We start from the raw sequence: 19,076 nt of genomic DNA on the forward strand, positions 1-19,076 counted from the left end.
CTCCCAGGAGCCCACGCGCAGGCGTCCTGGCAGGGCGGGGACCTGAGGGAGGAGGGGTAAGGGGGCGTTTGGGGAAGCTGGGGCGCAGCTTCTCCGGGGTGAAGTGAAGAACTCGGAGCTTTGGGGGACAGTGGGGAAGGAGAGGACGCCCAGAAGGCGGCGGCAAGCTGACTTGGGAGGGGAAGCCCAAGAAGCGGAAGGGCCGGGGCGGGGAGCGCGGGTGGGGGGCGGTGCCGTTGCGTCACGGCGTGGGCGGGGCTTCAGGGGGTTGTCCGCCCGCGGCACGCACGGCAGCCGCAGCCACCTCGCGCCCTGTCCCGCGGTCGCATCCAGAGCTGCAGCTAGCCGGTCATCGCCGCCTCGGCAGCGCATTTCGTGGGTCGGTCCCTCCGGCACACGAGCTCCAGCAGCGCCGCAGCCACCCTCCAGACCCTTCAGGCCGCCTCAGTCTCCGCGCCCGGCCCGATCCAGCCCGCAAAAATGGTGGACCGCGAGCAACTGGTGCAGAAAGCCCGGCTGGCTGAGCAGGCGGAGCGCTACGACGACATGGCCGCGGCCATGAAGAACGTGAGTTTCTTCTCCCCTCCCCCCGCCTCGCCCCAGCTCGGCTGCAGACACAGGCCCTCGCGTGGACTGCCCGGGGACTAGTCGCCTGTCGCGACTGCGGGGTTGGCCGCCCATCCTCTTCCAGTGAGGGGACTGGGGAGGGTCCCGATGGCGAGAAGGACCCGAGAAGAGAGGTGGCCTCTCCCCAGGCGTACCCCAGGGGCCGGCGGTGCAGCTTCCTCGGCCCTCCCTGGGCTTGGGTTGGGGCGGGGTCTTGCTAGACGGGGCTTGGGAGCCGGGTCTCGGACCACCGCGGCGGTGGGAGCCTGGACCCGGGGGCCGTGCGCATCCTTTGTGCCCCACTTCCCCTCCTCCCAGCCTGGGCGTGGGGGCGGGGGACCGCATGGATGCGGTTCCTCTTTCTCTCCCTGGTGTCTGGGCGGCGCCTTTTCCATTCACTCAGCAGGTCTCCGGGTTTTCTGATACACCCCCAACCTCCCACCCCCCAAATCTTCCCCACTGCTTCACCTGATAGATCGTTCAGAATGACCCGGGGAAAAAAATGTAGGCTCTTCTTCAAAACCAGGATTCAGTGGTGCAAAATCGAAACCTCCGTGCTCACGTTTTTCTTAACAAAAGGCTCCTCTTTCCCCATTACCTAAAGCGAGTCCTCTTGCTTTTAGAAAGGGAAACCGTTTGTCTCAAAGGCGTTTTCATTGATTTTCTCAACATGTCATCTCCATTTTTCCTAACGTTTTTGTATTGGAAAGAGCAGGTATTGTCTTTAAAATAAAGATTGAATTTAGCTGACTGATTTAATCTGTGACATACGCTTTTTTTTTTTAAGCTACAGGAGCACATCTGTTGAAATTTCTATTAAGTTGAAAAAATATTCTCTCTGATCTGATATTGCAAACAAAGCGGTGGTGGGAGGCAGTATCAAGTCATTCCAGAAGATTCTGCATTTGTCATATTGCAGAGAGCCTAGACTGGGTGGAGGCTGGGAGGAGTTATTTTAAAGGGGAAAAAGTCTTTTTTAAAAAATTTGTTTTGTTAGTTAACCTCTGAAGATTTTATTTTAAGCTAGCACATCCTCATGCTGATGAAAAGAGAATACTGATCTCCAGTTGTCGCATTTTGTCTGGGATGCAGATTCCTGCCTATATTGCACCATTTTGTCAGTAACACTACATTTATCCAGTGGGTTCTCATTAATTTGATATTAGAGGAGAGGGATGTATTGGGTATTATCAAATAAACAATGGAAAATTATCTATTTAATGATTTAGGGCTCCTATTTTAATATCTAACTTTCTGCCTTATGTAACAAAGGTTTTAAAATGCATCTCCAATGTGAAGTGGGTGCAGGAGTTTGTACCTTGCATGTTAAAAATAAGTAATATAGGAATCAGATTAATTTTTCAATTAGTTTACAGAAGATAACAATGCTGATACCTTTATATTTAAACCAGCTATGTTAACAAAGACTTGTTATTAAAGAATTGGTTCTGAAATTGGGAGTGAAATTGGTATCTTTTAACATTTTTAAGCCAAAATGATAACAAGTTGCATTTTAATGGCTTACTAGTACTGAAAATGTCTTTAATTCGTGTTTAGATTCTAATTTTTCCATATTTCTAGTTTCACAGGAAGGCGAGTGACCTCGCACCTATTTCCATAGCAACCCAGTGATGTCACACAATGACACAGAGGCTGCAATGCACCTAAGGGCTGGTAGGGAGTATGCAAATGGCATTTGTCCAAGGTGATGCAGAGATTAGCAGATAAGCCACGTGGAATTGAGCGCCTCATCTTCCACAAGATAAGAATTGGCCCCCCAAACTAAGAATTTCATTTATCCCATAGACATGCAAATCAGTGACCTAGAAATGTCCATTCACCTTCCTAGTTCTAGTTCTCACAAAAGTTTGTAAGATGCATTGATGTTTTAAAAAATTTGCTTGGCTTTTTAAGGAGATAGATATTTTTAAAGAAGACTAGCAGGCATAGGGGCAGGCATACTTGGGTTTGTTGCAGATAGCTAACCTGGGAAGTTTTAATAAAATGCTTAAATTATGACTTCCTACTGGGTCATTGTCAGTAACAGGGTTTGAATGCAGAACCCTTTAAGTTGGGGTCTGGGAAAATGCTCTTTTGTTCTTTCTAGTTGTGCTTCTTGACAGCATGGAGAAAAGAACAGTCTGTGTACTAAAGTGACCATTTTCCCAACCTGTTTACTGAGACTGAAGTAGGTTTACCTCTGACCTCATTTTCCTCAGCCATAAAATGGGGCATTTCCTACTTGAAAGAGTTCTGAAGATTAAATAAGAAATTACAGGTGCTGAAAAAAATGGTGACTTCTGCCTTCATAAAACTTGGTTTCTTCCTTTGTTTATAAGTTATGGCATTATAGAGAATTTGGAAAATACAAAAAGATATGAAAATACTTACTCCTACCACTCAGTGAGCTCTCTCTCTATGGCTGAAAGCCTGGCGATAAGAGTGATAACGTTTATTGAATTTAATGAGATTATCCTAGAAATAACAGTGGGGTCTGTGAAGAGTGATCATTGTATTTGGGTGACCAGGATAGAAAAAAAAATACAGTAATTTGATAAGGAGGAAATAGGCAAGTCTGGCCTCCTAAGGCAGATGGGTAGCTGTGCATTTTAAAAAGCGCAGACTGCTGGAAGTGTCCCACTTGCTGGACTTTATCATCCTGTCTTTGGGATTTTAACAGCCTCTTGAGAAAGTTAATATTCTAAGTAGGCTACTGGTACTTGCCTGGGGGTAAGGGAGGGGGAAGGTTCTGGACTAACAATTTTGTTGAAGTTACTAGGTTAAGCAATTTTCACTGTGTGGGGTGGGGGCACTGGTGGCAAAAGCCTATCATAGTTATATAAAAAGCCTTCATAGTGGGATCGATAGACTTTAAAAGTCTTACTATCTTAAATATTCTGTTTTTTCCTCTCATCTCTTCCAGGAGGCTAGATCAATAGCTATTAGCTCTAATGGAGTAATGACACCTCTGTAGACTCTTCAGAAGTGGAGTTCTGCCAACCATTATTCTAAGTCATGTGGTTTCAATTGTTCTCTTCTTTGGGTGGGAAAAATACAGTTTGTTTTTTATGTGCTATCTTTTGCAATAACAGAAATAACTATCAAGTGATTTTTTTCTGATTAAAAAACTCATATCTTTTGGATTGTATTGAGATAAAAGGTTTTGGTAAATGTGCAGCATCCTCATTATAGGTCTTTGGATTAATTGCAGACCCTGGGGAAGATTTCATCTCCTGGTATTTGGGAGGCCTTATTAAGCCAAACTAATAAATTATTGAAAAGAGTAAAGAGAAAGATTTTAGGTAAAAGGCACACTAACCACTTCAAATTCAACCAATTCAGTTTTGTTTTGTGCATTCACAATATTGTGCAATATCTCATTGAAAAAAGAAAATATTTTTAAGATGTGATGGTCTGGCTAGATTTCAAAACATGATTATTGATTCAGGAATGTGTCAATAATGAAGTGCCTGCAACAACTCACAGCCAATGGTAATCTGAATCCTTTTTTTCCCTTGGTTTTCTAATATTGAACCTTTTCAGCCTACATAACCTTTTCAGCATAAATTGGAAAGGGGAGCTTGTAGTTAGGCTTGTATTCCCATTTTAAAAGTTCACAGAACTTAAAACCATAGGATGCCTACCCAAATAACAGTTTACCTGAATCAGAGCAAATCATTACCTGGAGGTTATGGAAATTTTGTTTGCTGGTGTTCTCATTATGACTCATTTTCCTCCCCAAGACAGATTTTGTTTTTGCTGTGTGGCAGTGGTGCCCTAATGACTGCTGTGCATTACTGAGAGTGGGGAGCTATTTAAGCATGGGGAGCTAAACTGATGGGATTCCTGTAAGTCAGATGTTTTATACACTGATTCAGTTGCCACCGTTTTTTGAAATTGTTAGTAGTGTTTTGCTCCTAGTATTACTAATAGAGCATTTAATAGAGCATTTGATTTTATCTAATAGAGCATCTGATTATTTCTGTATTCCTACCCAAAACTGGGACGTGGAAGAACAGAAGCCAAGATTACATGTTTAATTGTCAAAGGGGGAAAAAAATCTAAACCATTATTGAATCTTAAGCTTTGCTTCTTAGTGTTTTACAAACAGACTACTCAAAGAACTTGGTCTTCCTGGGTTATAAGATCATTAGCGCCAGCTGCCGTAGGGCACTTTGTCTCAATCGTTATGTTGTATATACTAAATTACACCGCAAGTATCAGCTGTCATTTTGGTTTACTACCAAAGCAAATATAAATAGGCCGTATGTAGAGATCCTAAAAATTTCAGTTTTCTAAACTGTTGTAAATTTGAGTAGTAGAAAGAAGTTACTTGAAAAGTAACCAATAAGAATTGCCTAAAGGAAGCTGTCATTTTAAGACATGTGGTTCAATAATTGGTTTAGTTCCATGATTTTATAGATTTACAATAAAAATTGTAAATCATACAGACTACTTGGAAAGACTTCCAAAGAACTGATCAACATGAGATGGTCTGTAGAAAAAGACTTTTTTCATATGAGTTGAGTACTATTAACGTGCCACATAGCATTGGTTGGATTTGAATAGGTAAATAGAAAAGTGTTGTTACATACATGAACTTTTTAGCAAAACATTGAAGTGATAAATTTATAAATAAGTTCTTTGGTATCACTTAATTTTTGGCGAGCTCTAAAGCCAGTCGTGGTTAGTAGCACCCATGCGTTTCCCCTTTTAGTGATTCTGTTACTAAAACGGGTGTCGGAGCTTGGACCAGGACAGTGACAGCAGTGGGCAGCTGGATGTGTAATGACAGCGCGAGAGGAATGCCTACCTGCCCACGTAGCTGTGGTAGTGGTTTAGAGACGAGAGAAGGGTATCAAGGAGCCAGCCATTAAAAATGTAGGCTTTCTTTGGAAGAGTTAAAGAGTATTAAACTTTATCTTCCCAAAAAGATTTATCAATATGACGTATAAGCTACAAAATTTAAATAACTGAGGACCAGGGAACAAATTGCTCATGGTACCATTGTTTTAAGGATGTAGAAACAGCTTAATTTTTTGGTTCATACAGTGTTCCTTCTGTGGTGCTCTGACGTGAAACATTGAGTGCACATGATTGCAGTGAAGCCCCACATGGAGAGTAGTCCCTGTGTAGGTGATCCCACACACCCTGCCAGTGCACTTCCATAAAGCCACCCTGGTAGGGGTAGGCTATGGTGAGTGGAATTTGAAGTCTTATATATGTGTATGACCACATCTGGTCTTGCTAAATAACTATAGCTGTGTAAAAGCAGTAGGGGCTTTAATTAGATTTTTTCCCCATAGTAAATTGGGACTCAATCCAGAGTAACAAGGAGAAGTAACAGAATAGGGTAAATACATCAGAAAAGTGCATCCGGAGGCCAGGAAAGCTTAGTGGTGAGCAGTGGCTAGGGAAGGAATAGTCTAATACCTTGAAGTTTGGGAATCTAATTTTCTAAGGAACCTGTGTTTGGTACACTGGCTGTTACTAATGGAATATTGATGGCAGTGACCAGCCTTTAGGATGCTGAAAATAAGGTAGGGGAAATGACTAATCATCACCATTCCCCATGCAGGGATATTTTCATTTTTGTTTTTTTCTATGGGGTACAGGCTTGTTTTTGTACCTCTTTGCTTGACATTTCTTGAAGATTATTTCTGTTTTAGTGTATTATGTTGACTGGTTATGTGGATGACATAATTACATTATATAGTATTTGCTGCTTTCAAGTTTAAAAAATTTGAATATCTTTGTGGTTAAAGTTTCGAACATAGTTTAAATATTATGATAGACCTCCAGTGGAATTACTGACACAGTAGTTACACATAACGTAAGGATCTTGGAACCATCACTAGTACTATGTATTATCTCAATATAAAAAACTATAATTTGATAAAGTATCACATACACATGGTTTTAAATTTAAGAGGTAACTTGCTTTTTAGAGGAAAATGAAGTGGAAATAGAAAGCTTGACTGCTGGTTGACTTATTTCAGAACCCTCTTTGCTGCTTTCTTAGTTTGGAATGATTGCTTCTTAAAGGACTAATAATGCAACTTTCCAATATATACGAAAGAAAGGTTATACAACCTAATATGACCAGCTTCACCCTTTTTTTCAGCTTGGTGGCTAATCTTGTATCTATGTACTTTCCTATTTTTTCCAGTCCCTTTGGGATTTACCATCTCAAAAGATGGCTTTTTATCAACCTAAAATTACTCCTTACTTGACTCGATTCATCAAAATACTAGCAAGATCTCTTTACATTCAAATTTGGCAACCTAAGAGTGTAATTTCTTGCTCAAAGCATTTAACCCAGATGGCAGATAATTTTTTCTTTCATTTTAAGAGGGATGCATCTCTTCATGTGTCATCGAAGCGCTGCTTTCATCAGCCGTTACTCATGAGGGGAATGAGGGGAATGAAAGGCAGGGTGAGCTGGAGGAAAGATGGTGTAGTGCCTGCAGGTTAGGAGTCCTGTCTCTACGAGACTAGTATTTCCTCTTCTGCCTTTCTCCTCTCAAGGACAGTGTGCAGTCTTGATCACTCGAAGCTAATCCAGTTGATTTGAAAAAAAAATGTAAATTTGCTTGTGTTTGACTTTGTTACCTGCCAAAAATAATTTTCTCCTTAGTCATACTGGGCTGGGTGGGAGGATGGATGGATAGATGGATAGAATGTGTCTATTTTAGCTGTCTGGATGGACCTACAGAGTCTGGGTTTGAATCTATGCTCACATCTAGGAAATGGACCAATTCAATGATACAAGTAGGTATGTTGTCATTTTTAGTTTTATTTAACATTTGAAGATCCCTGAAAAATAACTAAATTTTTAGTACTAGATCCATTTATTGATCAAGGAAAGGGAAACATAGTAACCTATAGCTGTAGGAACATAACTGAATTTTAAAACTTGTGTAAAATACATTTTGACTGACATTACTTATTTACAAGTGCCTAGTTTATAGATTTTATGAAACCTGAGTAATTATAATTAGTTATTACTCAGACTTAACTCTGGCAATGTGATCATGTTTTCCTTAATGGTTGGCTCTATATTTTTAAATAAATGATGATTGAAGACTTCTTAGCAAGTGTCACAGTGTTGTGCAAATCAAATTAATGCCAGTATTTGCTGAGCTGTGTATCAGCATTAAAATGTTGATGAGTTAAACTAAACATCTGGACCACAATGGAAAGCATAAGATACTTTCTGGTGTGATTTTATTTTACATCTATTCTGTAGATTTTTGCACTGACAGTCTTGGAACTACAGAAGATTTTAAGCTATATATAAAATATTGCAACATCGTCAATCTTTAGTGTCACTTGGTAAACACTTCTAAGTTCTGTTTTAAGGTGAATTTGTTTTAAGGGTTGAGGTAAAAGTACTTTTTCTTAAATCTAAGACACTTGTGTAGTCATTTGTTTTAGTAAATGTTCCATTGTTTGCAGAAGCATTGAAAATCCTTCAAATTGTTGCATATTTAATATTTTTCCATTTAGTTATCCTTGAAAGGGTGGTTATGTAAGTAAGCTAAGTTTAAGTACAGAACAAATTTTCTTTAGAACATTTCTAAAATACATCACTCAACGAAAGTATAATCTGGGTTTTTAATAAAACATTTGCTCATGATTGTGGTATGTTTAAGGTATCATTTAACAGAATTTAAGATTTTTTGGAAAGGAGGAGAAGTTTTGCTATTGGAGACTTACAGGTGTTGCCGGAGGTAAAAGGGTGCCTTTCAGAACTGAATGGAAGAGTAGATCGTACTTAAAAAAGAGTGGGCTGAAGCTCTAATCTTGGTTTCAGGTGGAATTCACAAATTGGAATGTAGAAAACATGTTTTGAGGGTGTTTTTGGTGAAGACCAGAAGAAGGGAAGAGAAAATAATTTGAATAGGTTGACTTTGTAGGCTTTCTAGGTAAGCGGAAGAAGTGAATGATACAGAGCCACATAGGGAACTAGAGTTGTGATGGGGACACAGTGTAAAATGTTACAGAGAGACCTCAGAGATTTCCTAGAGAAAATGATACCATGCAGTGTCTTGGGGGCCTCAATCTATTGCATAATGTATTCACTGTTGATTTCACTCGGGATGTCACAATAATGTACATTTCCGGGAATTTAAAAAATGACAGTTAAATGAGGCTAGTTTATAAAGGGCTTAAGTTATCAAGGCAGAGAGGGTCATAAATATGATGTTTGGTTTAGAGAGTGGCAACAAGGTGGAAATTGAATAGGACACTGAAGCGGGGGTGGGGGGGAGTATCTAGAGGGATGAGTAGCTGGGAAGGGATAGTGAGGATGGATTTGAGATAATTTGACGGCTGAAGGTAGGAAAAACTAATGAAAAAATTTAGTTGTGGTCTTGCTGAATTTGAGCAAATATTTAAGTGGAGGTAAGTAGAGAGGACTTACAAAGCCTTAGAACAGTTCTTGGCACAGCACCATTTTCATTAAGTAAGCAGCCTTTATTTAGGACCCAGTAGTGAACCTGCTGGCCATAAGAGCTGAAGAATATACTGGTAGTGAGGGCCTTCTAAATCTTCATGATAGTTGGAACTAGATACAATAAAGTCAAAATGTGAAGCCCTGGGGAATAGCACTTGAGTGGAGTGGCAGGAATGAGGAAGAAAAAAGAGTAGATACTAGTACATGTAGAGAACCAGGAAAGAAGCTATGAAGGGGGAGTGTCAAGAAGGGTGGTGTAGTCAGCAGTATTTGATTGCTTTATGATTTAAGATCTAAGTTGATAGCATGAGAGATCATTGACTGAAGTAGGAAGACATTGGAGTGATTTAGTGTGGTTATAGGGTGGTGTGGGGTAGAAGGAGTTAGTGAAAGGTAAAGAGATAATTACAAGCTTATATTCTGTAGCTTGGTTTAGAAGGAAATACGGGGGTGGGGGTGGGAATGGGATTAAAGGGCATCTTTTATTCCAAATATGAACTTGGAAAAGTTCCAGAAGAATATCTGGGAAAATACAGGGCAGGAATAAAGAGGGAAGAAATGCCCTGTGCTCCACAGGGAGAAGGCAATGATCGTTGGGGCAGTTGTTAAGTGAAGGCCTTGAAGTAGACTTAACTAGTAGTTTCCTTTGAAGAGTTGATAGTAAGGGTTACCAAGCAGTGAGCGCTAAGGACCCAGATGAGCTTAAAAGCCTTTTAGTGGCTTTTTAAGTCATTGTGGTGGGTACAATCTAGTTTTTTGTTGGTGTCTAGCTCCTCTTCTTTCTCTACCTGCTTCTTTCTGCCCTCACCTAAATTTTGGGTCTAAGACTAGAACGGTTCAGTGGTTAGACTGATGGACCATTTGGGTGTTTTAGAAATGATATAGCTGAAGCCAAGGCATTGGAAAGTTGATGTTACTGGAGAAATAATTGGTGAGTCGATGAACCTCCAAGGGAGGAATAAAACCTGAAAGGAAAGGATTGACAGAACAAGGGCTCATGAGCACATCTAGTGGGTGAGTGTGAGGGCTGGTGATGTTGGTTATGATAAGGATTTGATTTGACAATTAAGTACCGCATTTGTAGAGACAGCTGCCTTAGCCCCCAAATTCAACCGCTTTATTATTACATTGAATACAGGTAACATTTAACAATTGCATGGGGAAGGGGGCAGAGACAGGGTTTTAACAAGATATTCAGTAGGAATGGAGTATGATTTAGACATTAATTTATGCAGAACTTAACCTAGCAAAATATAGCATCACAAGTATATTAAGTTTGCTTTTTATCACATTACAAAACAAACATTTCTCACAATTCTGTGGGTTGATCAAGTAATTCTGATCCTGACCAACAGTTGCTGTGGCCTGGATGAACTATGGTAGCCTTGCCCACAAGTGGGGTGAGATTGATCCCACATAGTGATCTCCATGTTGAATAACCCAGACTTCTTCAGGAGGTTTTCAGCAGCAAGCTGCACTTTACAAGGACTTTTCAGTCCTTTGTTTACAAGCCTCATACTTGCTAATCTCCACTAGTCAAAACAAGCCACATAAGTGAGCTCTGATTATAGAGCTGGAGGAATACATTCCATTTCTTGATGAAAAGATCTGCAAAATCAGAGCAAAGGCAAATGTGGCATTGAGAGGAATGGGTAGGGCCATCTTTGCAAACAGTCTGGACCAGATGCTTGGTGGCTAGGCTCATGCCACCTTGTGTGTGGGTTCGGGCCACAATATTCAGAAGTGAGTTACTGCACGGTGCTGTTCATTGCTGGAGAGAAATGTATCCATCTTTAAAGGATTTGTTTTTTGAGGGAAAGGGAATGGTCTGTAATTCACAGTAGCACTATAAAAGGTGTGAGGTCAAAATTAGTAATGGAGTTTGTACCTGAGGATTTTCCAGCAGTGTTTTAGGTGGTTGGGAAACCAAATGCAGAGAAGCACAAGGAAGAGTGAGGTCTGTGTATTGTTGGTGGCAGGGTTTTTCTACCTTGGTTCTACTGACATTTGGAACCAGTCATTCTTCAGTCTTTTTTAGGGTGCCTGTTCCCTGCATTGTACTACATTCAGCCCTGGCCTCTGTGGATAGATAGTATCTCGGTGAGGCTGTTTGTAGGAGTTGCTGCAGTATACAGTAGCTTATCTCGCACTTTCACTCATACCAGCTTGTTTTCTGATGGCAGTTTTCCCCTCTCCCACTAAAATAAAGCAGATCTGTGATAAAACTAGCAATTACAGATATTAACTCATTTGTTCGACTTCAGGAAAAAGCCCAGCTGAAGTTTGAGGTCTTGTACTCAAAATAGGCTCAAGGGTACTAGTGAACGTGTTTATTTTGGGAAAAAGAGGCTAGCAAGGGGAGTTCTGTGCAGATCACAGAAAGCAGGTGATCAGAGACACAAGGAATGTCTTCATTTACTTGTATCAGATGCTTGAGACTAGCAGTTTGGGGGAATACATTGTTTTAGCATGAAGTACTTGGTGTTCTCTGAAGGTGATTGGTCTGAGTTCTCAGAAATGGGGTGCAAGGAGAGGCTGGTGAGCCTTCACTCAGCAGGGAATGGTGGCATGGTTTAGTATGTGGGTAGATTGGTTTCATTAATTTAATGTATTTTCCTCCTTTTACCAGTGACAGGATTGAGTATTTGATAATGAAAACACCCATTCCCACAAACAGATATCTTAGTCCCTTTCAGGTTTGCCTGATTATAACTGTGTAAAAAAGTAGCCCTTTTTCGCAGCATTTTGAGGAACATTGTGTTTCAGTTCTTAAAGATTTCTTTATTTATGCATATAAGAACTGGGGTACAGACCAGAAATGTGGGGGGTGAGCGGGTTCACCAGAGACAGAGTGGGGAACAGAACAGACAGATCTACTGAAATACACTGCTAAGGGGAGCAGCAGGCGAGACTGGAGGAGTCTGCTTTGCCACGTGGATGGGGATTGAACTCATTTTGCAGTGGCTGCAGATAACTTCATAGTGCTGTGCTTAAACCCTTGGCACTACCAGGGAGGCCCTCAAATAAGTATTACTAGGGCTGTCCTTGTCTTTGCAGTAAGATGTAGGTATAGCAAATATGAGAAAGGACAGTGGCATTTGAAAATCATAAGTTTACACATGTAGAGAATAAGCTAGAAAAGGATTAGAATTAATTGTTCCATAAAACAGGCCTGGAAACTATAGTATGTATACTGTGTACCAGTCCTAGTATATATATGTATATATATATGATGACCTCATGAAACAGTTTTATAGAGTTAAAGTAAATAAAAGGTATTCTTTTATTTAAAAGGGGTGGTAAACAAAAAGCAACAGATGTAGGCTTGAGTTAGTTGTATGTGTCAGTAAAACTACTGTCTTTGCACTTGGCTTTCAAGTTCAACTTTAAACTTGAGTTGTAGATGAGATTAATGGTAAATAATGGAGCGGAAAGGGTTTGTTGGAATATGTGCTAACAAGTACAAAATTCAACCTCCTCAACCTCACTGCCTTGAAGCCAGTTTTCGGACCCTTCTAGAAGTACATTGACATATATAAATACGTTTTGAATGAAGGTCTTAAGATTCCATTGTATAGATGTATCCTTACCTAATTTTTTGTTGAAGATCATTTAGGTAGTTCCAGACAAGCTGTTCAAAGAAGACAGTGAATCACTTTCTAGAATCGGAATTGAGCATTTGTATTTTTGATGGTTGTTTCCAGATTGCCTCATGTAAGGATTGTACCAGTTTACAGTTTCCATCAATCAGTAAGAATGCTTGTTTGTTCTATCATTTTTACAATGTGTCATCAGACTAAATTCTGCCAATCTGATTGGAGAAAAATAAACACTTGGTAATGGTTACTCTGTATTTTTCTATTCATTCCTTTTCTGTTATTCATTCCTTTTGCCTATTTTTAGATTTAATTATATAAAATTAAAAAAAAGATTTTTATTTATTTATGCATACAGAAATGGGGTACAAGCCAGAGGTGTAGAGTCGGTAAGAGACTTCACCAGAGACAGTGGGGAGCAGGACAAGCAGATCAGCGAAGTACAATGCCGAGGGGAGCAGCGGGCGGGTCAGGAGAGGTCTGTCATGCCAGGTGGGTGTCAGCTCCAGGGCAGGGATCGAACTCTCACTGAAGCAGCTGTAGCTCGCTTGCAGTGCTGCGTCCTAACCTGTTGCGCGACTAGGGAGGATGAATTTTATAAAAAAAAAAAATTTAGACTTTTGTGATCAGGGAAATGGTCCACGACTCAGCATGGAGCTTCCCCGGGTGACCTAGGGTTTAAGTCTCAGCTCTGTCATTGCTATGGCACAGGTTCTGTCCCCAGCCAGGGAACTGACCTGCACATACAGCACAGGAGGCCTCTCCCGTGTCTCCTTGCCTGTCCCTCTCCCGTGTCTCCTTGCCTGTCCTGCTGTTCCCCTTAGCAGTGTATTTCAGTAAATCTGCCTGTTCTGCTCCTCACGTCTTTGAATGCTCTCACCCACTGCATCTCAGGCCTACCTCCCAGTTCTTCCACCCATACACAGAAAAGACTCAGTATGAAAGAAAGCACAGGATTTGAAGCCAGAAAGCTTGGTTTTTGTCCTATGTTAGCGCGTGGACTTTTAGAAAAAGTAATCTTATTTCTTTTGAGTCAGGCTTATGAAGTAAATGTGAAAGGTAATCAAGGGCCCTCTCTGGTGGCACAATGGGCTAGGACACAGCACTGCAAGCTGGCTGCAGCGGCTTCAGTGTGAGTTCGATCCCCCGCCCTGGAGGTGCTCCGTATGGCGAGGCAGACCTCTCCTAACCTGCCCGCTGCTCCCCTCAGCATTGTACTTCATTGATCTGCCTGTCTGCTCCCCACTCTGTCTCTGGTGAAGTCTCTCATTGCCCCTACACCTCTGACTTGTACCCTAGTTCTGTATGAATACGAAATAAATATTTAAAAAATAAATAATAAAATCTGCTGACCCAGGTGGAGAAAAGAAAATCACATTAAAAAAAAAAAAATGGGTAATCGGCCCTCCCTGGTGGCGCAGCGGGTTAAAGCACAGCACTAAGAAGCTTAAGCCAGTTCCGCATGAGTTCGATTCCCTCCTGCCCCGGAGGTGACCACATGGCATGGCAGACCTCTCCTGACCCGCCCACTGCTCCCCTCAGCAGTGTACTTCGTCGATCTGCCTGTTCTGCTCCCCACTCTGTCTCTGGTGAAGCCTCTCGCCGCCCCTGAGCCTCTGGCCTGTACCCCAGTTTTGTATGCACAAATAAATAAATCTTTAAAAAAAAAATGGGTAATTAAGAAGAGAATGTCTGACTTGGTGGCTGCTAAGAAAAAAATCTGGGTTCTCAGCCAGTTTTCTTCTTCCGTTACGACCTTATGTTTGGCCCTGAATATGCTGTGGAAGTTTTGTACAGTTTTGTCCAGGGTGATTGCCCTAAAGCTTCTGCTTTCCAGGCAGTTTTGCTACCTTAAGAATTCTTTTGACTTAAGAATTTGGGGACTGAGCACCTTAAATGATATCTCACTGCATCTTGTATTTATTGAGCACAGTTTGTTGCGTGTGACATACTAAGTGAATATGAATGTGTGATGAATTATCTGATAAGTAATGGTTATGGGACATGTTGTTATATCCAGTTTTCTAGAATTAGTATATGTTGAGATCCCCAAGACTGGCTACAGGTTCAACAATGCACCAGGATTTGGCATGTTGATTTAACACAAAGTTCAGTCAACAAAATGAAAAGATCAAAGTAGATCAGAGAGTAAACGAGACACAAGCCCAGTGGAGTCAGTATTAAGCATATTGAAGGTAAGGGCATTGGATTTATTGGGGTCTGGTCATTTTGCCTAGTACATGACAAAATGGGAGACTCAGAAGGAAAAAATAGGAGTTTAGCATCAAATACAGTGTTTGCACAAATGGTTTATAGGGACACTGAACCATTCTTACCTGGGAATAATGGGAACACTTTCAAAACCCAAGTTCTTAAATGCCATTCAAGGGTCAGCTTTGTAAGCAGACTTTTCTAAAGATGGCCATCTTGCCTCTTCTGTTAACTGTTCTCTAAGATTATAAATCAAATTTAAAGCATTTTACTCAGATAAGCAGAGCATATCTTCAGATTATCGTCAGTTTTTAGTCATTTAGCAGGCCATCTTTAAAATAACACGATTAATGTAATTGCAGTGGAACAGAAACATTTGTATGCAATGGTTTATTGCCTGCACTGTCTTGCATCTCTGATTTTGCTGTAGGGTGTAAAAATACATCACATTTGGTGGCATCACCATTTTCATGGATGGCCTCTTGACCCTTTCAGGTGATAGTATTCCAAACTAGGAGAGCAAAAAATGCAGCAGAGGAACCTATATTGACATGTCACTATTGTCTAGAGTTCATATTTTATGTGAGGTTTCATTCTTGGTGTTGCATAGTCTGAATTTTGACAAGTAGATAATGACATCTATCTACCATTAGACTGTATATTTAAAGTTTCTCTGCCCTAAAAATTCTGTTCTTACTATGATTTTATTTTTTTGAGTGTGAACTTCAGTTCTTTGTGAAGATTTTCAGCTTCATTGATATTGTATGTTCAGCTCCACTGTTTATAGCTTTAAAGGTAAACTTAATTCTAGTTTGATCCTATTTGAGAAGTTTAAACAAACATTTGAAACTACAGTGGTTAACAATTTAAAGTTCTTGATAAATTGAGGAAATTGTGAGTGACTTGGTGTTCTAAGATTTAGGGGTCAGAAAGTCATGTAATAGCTCTCTAAGAATCAAGTTTTGCTGATCTTAAGATGAGATTTCTGTCCTCATCAGCTCTCAATGGAGAACTGTTGATACTAATACCTGATTCTTTATTAGTTGGGATTTGGGCAGTTCGAGTTCTTAGATCATTCATGAGAATGATAGATTTATCTAAGCTTAATACTCAGTTCTCTAACTCAATAAAAGAAATTTGAAAATCAACTAGTATCATGAGAATCAGAAAGAAACCTTAATTTTGTTATTAAGCAGAACAAACTATACTGAGCGACACACACTTCTCCAGCAGCGGTTGACAGTAAATGTCACCTCCTCAGAAACTGTCACCTCCCTTCCCAAACATCTTCCCATGCGCAGTCACTCTGTTTTGGTTAAGCCCCTTCTGGATACCACAGGAAGACTGTTGTAGCCCTTTAAATTATCTTTTGATCTTTAAAACTAGTAGGGCTCTGATCTCTGTTTACTGTAAAAACCACAGAGTAAGTCATTTTGATATTGTCAGTCAACTTGATCTTAAGGATTTCTTAAAATTCTGATTTCAGGTTTTTAAAGAAACTTCATTTTCTTTTGAGTAGATGTGTTAGAGCTAAAGGTTTTCCCCTCTAACTTAGTTTTTCACTGGCAGAAAACATGTGGGTCTGTTCCAAATGTGTTGAGTTACTGTATCGAAAGGTGATAATGGCATTTCATAATCTCCATGTTCTAGTTTATCTGAGGCAATTAGACAAACTTGACATAAACAAACTGCTGCCTTTTGAGCTCAGCAGCTGAACTCATTTGCAACTGGAGACAAGAGACCTAGTAGTGAACGGTGAGGTAATTTGAGCTTTAAATAGTAGCTGGCTCTTGAAATGAGGACAGCATGATTTAGGGGAAAGGCCAGAACTTGATCTCAATGGCCTTAGGTACTCTGGCTTCTCCTTGGCTAGAGACAGCTATCGGTTTGCATGAGATGGCTAGTCTTTTTGGTATCTGCATACTCAATGAGTGAGTATAGTTGTCTACAGGGTTCCTTTCCAAAACCCTAGTGAGTGCCTGAAACCCTAGATAGTACCAAACTCTGAATGTACTGTTTTGTTTTTTATATCTATATATGTGTCAATGCATAGTTATGGTAAAGTTTATTTATTAGGCCAGTAATAAACTATCTTACCATATGTGCTGTTTTTGGGCCTTGGTTGATGATGGGTAACTGAAAGCCCAGAAATCAAAACCTCGATTTTGATTTTTTTGGGGGGGAAAGGTGGTAGTAGCTACTGTAGAGATACTTAAACTAAGGTCCACAGAAGACTTAGCTTCTTTGAAAGCCAGCCTGGGAAATTGTTTTCAGGTTCTACCCATTTTTTGATGGGGTTGTTTATTTTATTTTTGTTGAGTTTCATACCAGTTCTCCATATATTTTTGTGATCAGTCCTTTATCACTGGTTTTGTGTGAGAAATTTTTTTCCCAATTAGTAGGCTGTCTGTTTTTTTGTAATGTCTCTTTGCTGTACAGAAGCTCTTGAACTTGATGTAGTCCCATCTATTTATCCTGCCTTCACTATCGTGGCATTGGGTGCTCTATCTTTAAAGATGTCGCTGAAGTGTATGTCGTATAGTGTTTGGCCCATCTTTGCTTTCAGGTATTTTATGGTTTCCATTCTTACATCTTATGTCTTTAATCTACTTCAAGTTGATTTTTGTGTATGGAGTTGAGGCAGTGATCTAGCTTCATTTTTTTGCATGTAGCATCCCAGTTTTCCAAGCACCATTTTGCTGAACAAACTTTCTTTGTTCCATAGTATCTTCTTTGCTCCTTTGTAAAAAATTAGCTGTCCACAAACTTGTGGGTTTATATATGAGTTTTCTGTTTGAATCCACTGGTCTGTATATTTAATAGTGTTTTGTAATTTTCTTTGTAAAGGTCTTTTATCTCTTTTGTTAGGTTGACTCCCAGGTATTTGATTCTTTTTGTTTTAATTGAAAAGGGGACAGCTTTTTTTATTTCTGCTTCTTCTGATTGGTTGTTTGTGTATAGGAAAGTCTCTGACTTTTGTGTGTTGATTTTATATCCTGCTACCTTGCTAAACTAGTTGATGGTTTTGATTAGTTCCTCTGTGGAGTTTTAGGGTTTCCATGTAAATAGGGTTTTCCATGTAAATTAACATATCATCTGCAAATAAGGATAGTTTTACTTCTTCTTTCCCTGTTTGGATTCCTTGTATGCCTTTTTCCTGTCATAGTGCTCTGGCTAGAACTTCCAATGTTATGTTGAAGAACAGTGGTGGTAGTGGACACCCTTGTCTTAATAAGCACAACTTTAAATTCATTTAAAGAATTAATTACTTGGCCTGGTTTTTAATCTTCTCTCTGAGAGATGCTATTTCAATCACAAATAGTTTCACTAAGCCTACCCCCCTCCTAAATTAGAGTATAACACATATAGAGTATAACAAATGAACATAAATTGATTCACATAGATTGAAAAATTCTTGGTATCCCAACCTCCCTCCCTGTACATAGTCCTGCCCTTCACGTCTGTAACTAACAAGTGTTACTTAGATCCTGTGGTTGAGGTATGCAGGGAATGGTGAGCTTTTGGGGAGTGGCCAGTTCAGGGTGGAAGGATAGGTAAGAAAGGTTTCGTTGCGGACATGATCATTAACTTGGTTCTGGACAGTTGTGTGTTCTTTCAGGCATGAGTATTATGGGAAATATTTTAGGTAGGGGCAGGAGTATGAAGATGCTTAGAATTTAGATGTTAAGACTGGAGCACAGGTAGATGAATGATGATTGAGTGAGTTATCTATTACCCTTTAAAAAAAATCACTTTCGGTAGATAAGCCATCCATCCTTAAAAACCCAGGCTGATGTATATATGATTTTATTTTATTTTTTGTTTATGCATACAAGGACTGGGGTACAGGCCCTAGAGATGGGAGGGGGGGAAGGTGAGAGAATTCACCAGAGACAGAGTGGAAAGCAGAACAGGCAGATTGACAGAGTACACTGCTAAGGGGAGCAGTGAGTGGGACAGGAGAGGTCTACTGGGCCATGTGGGTCCCTGGCTGGGGATCGAACTCGCGCTGCAGTGGCTGCAGATAGCTTCATGGTACTGTGCTGTAACCCCTTTTGCCACCAGGGAGGCCCCTGTATGTAATTTTACATGAGAAAGCTGTTGCCTGTTTATAGCTAAGATTAAAAAGGGGGGGGGGTGCATGTTTATTGCTGCTTTATTTACAATTGGAAAAACATGGAAGCAGCCCAAATGCCCAAAAGTAG

General features: G+C 40.4%; 1 protein-coding gene across 1 annotated transcript in view; it reads left to right on the forward strand.

Annotated features, from left to right (window-relative positions):
• Nucleotides 1-281: 281 nt before the first annotated feature.
• YWHAG (tyrosine 3-monooxygenase/tryptophan 5-monooxygenase activation protein, gamma) overlaps nt 282-19,076 on the forward strand; it is a 22,890-nt gene continuing 4,095 nt past the window's right edge. The window contains exon 1 of the mRNA XM_004688277.2: nt 282-567. Within this exon, the coding sequence (XP_004688334.1) occupies nt 481-567 (87 nt within the window). The 5' untranslated portion in view covers nt 282-480. The remainder of the gene's footprint in view (nt 568-19,076) is intronic.

This window comes from Condylura cristata, unplaced genomic scaffold (genome assembly GCF_000260355.1).
Source record: "Condylura cristata isolate star-nosed mole 26May11 unplaced genomic scaffold, ConCri1.0 scaffold00024, whole genome shotgun sequence".
Lineage (NCBI taxonomy): Eukaryota > Metazoa > Chordata > Mammalia > Eulipotyphla > Talpidae > Condylura > Condylura cristata.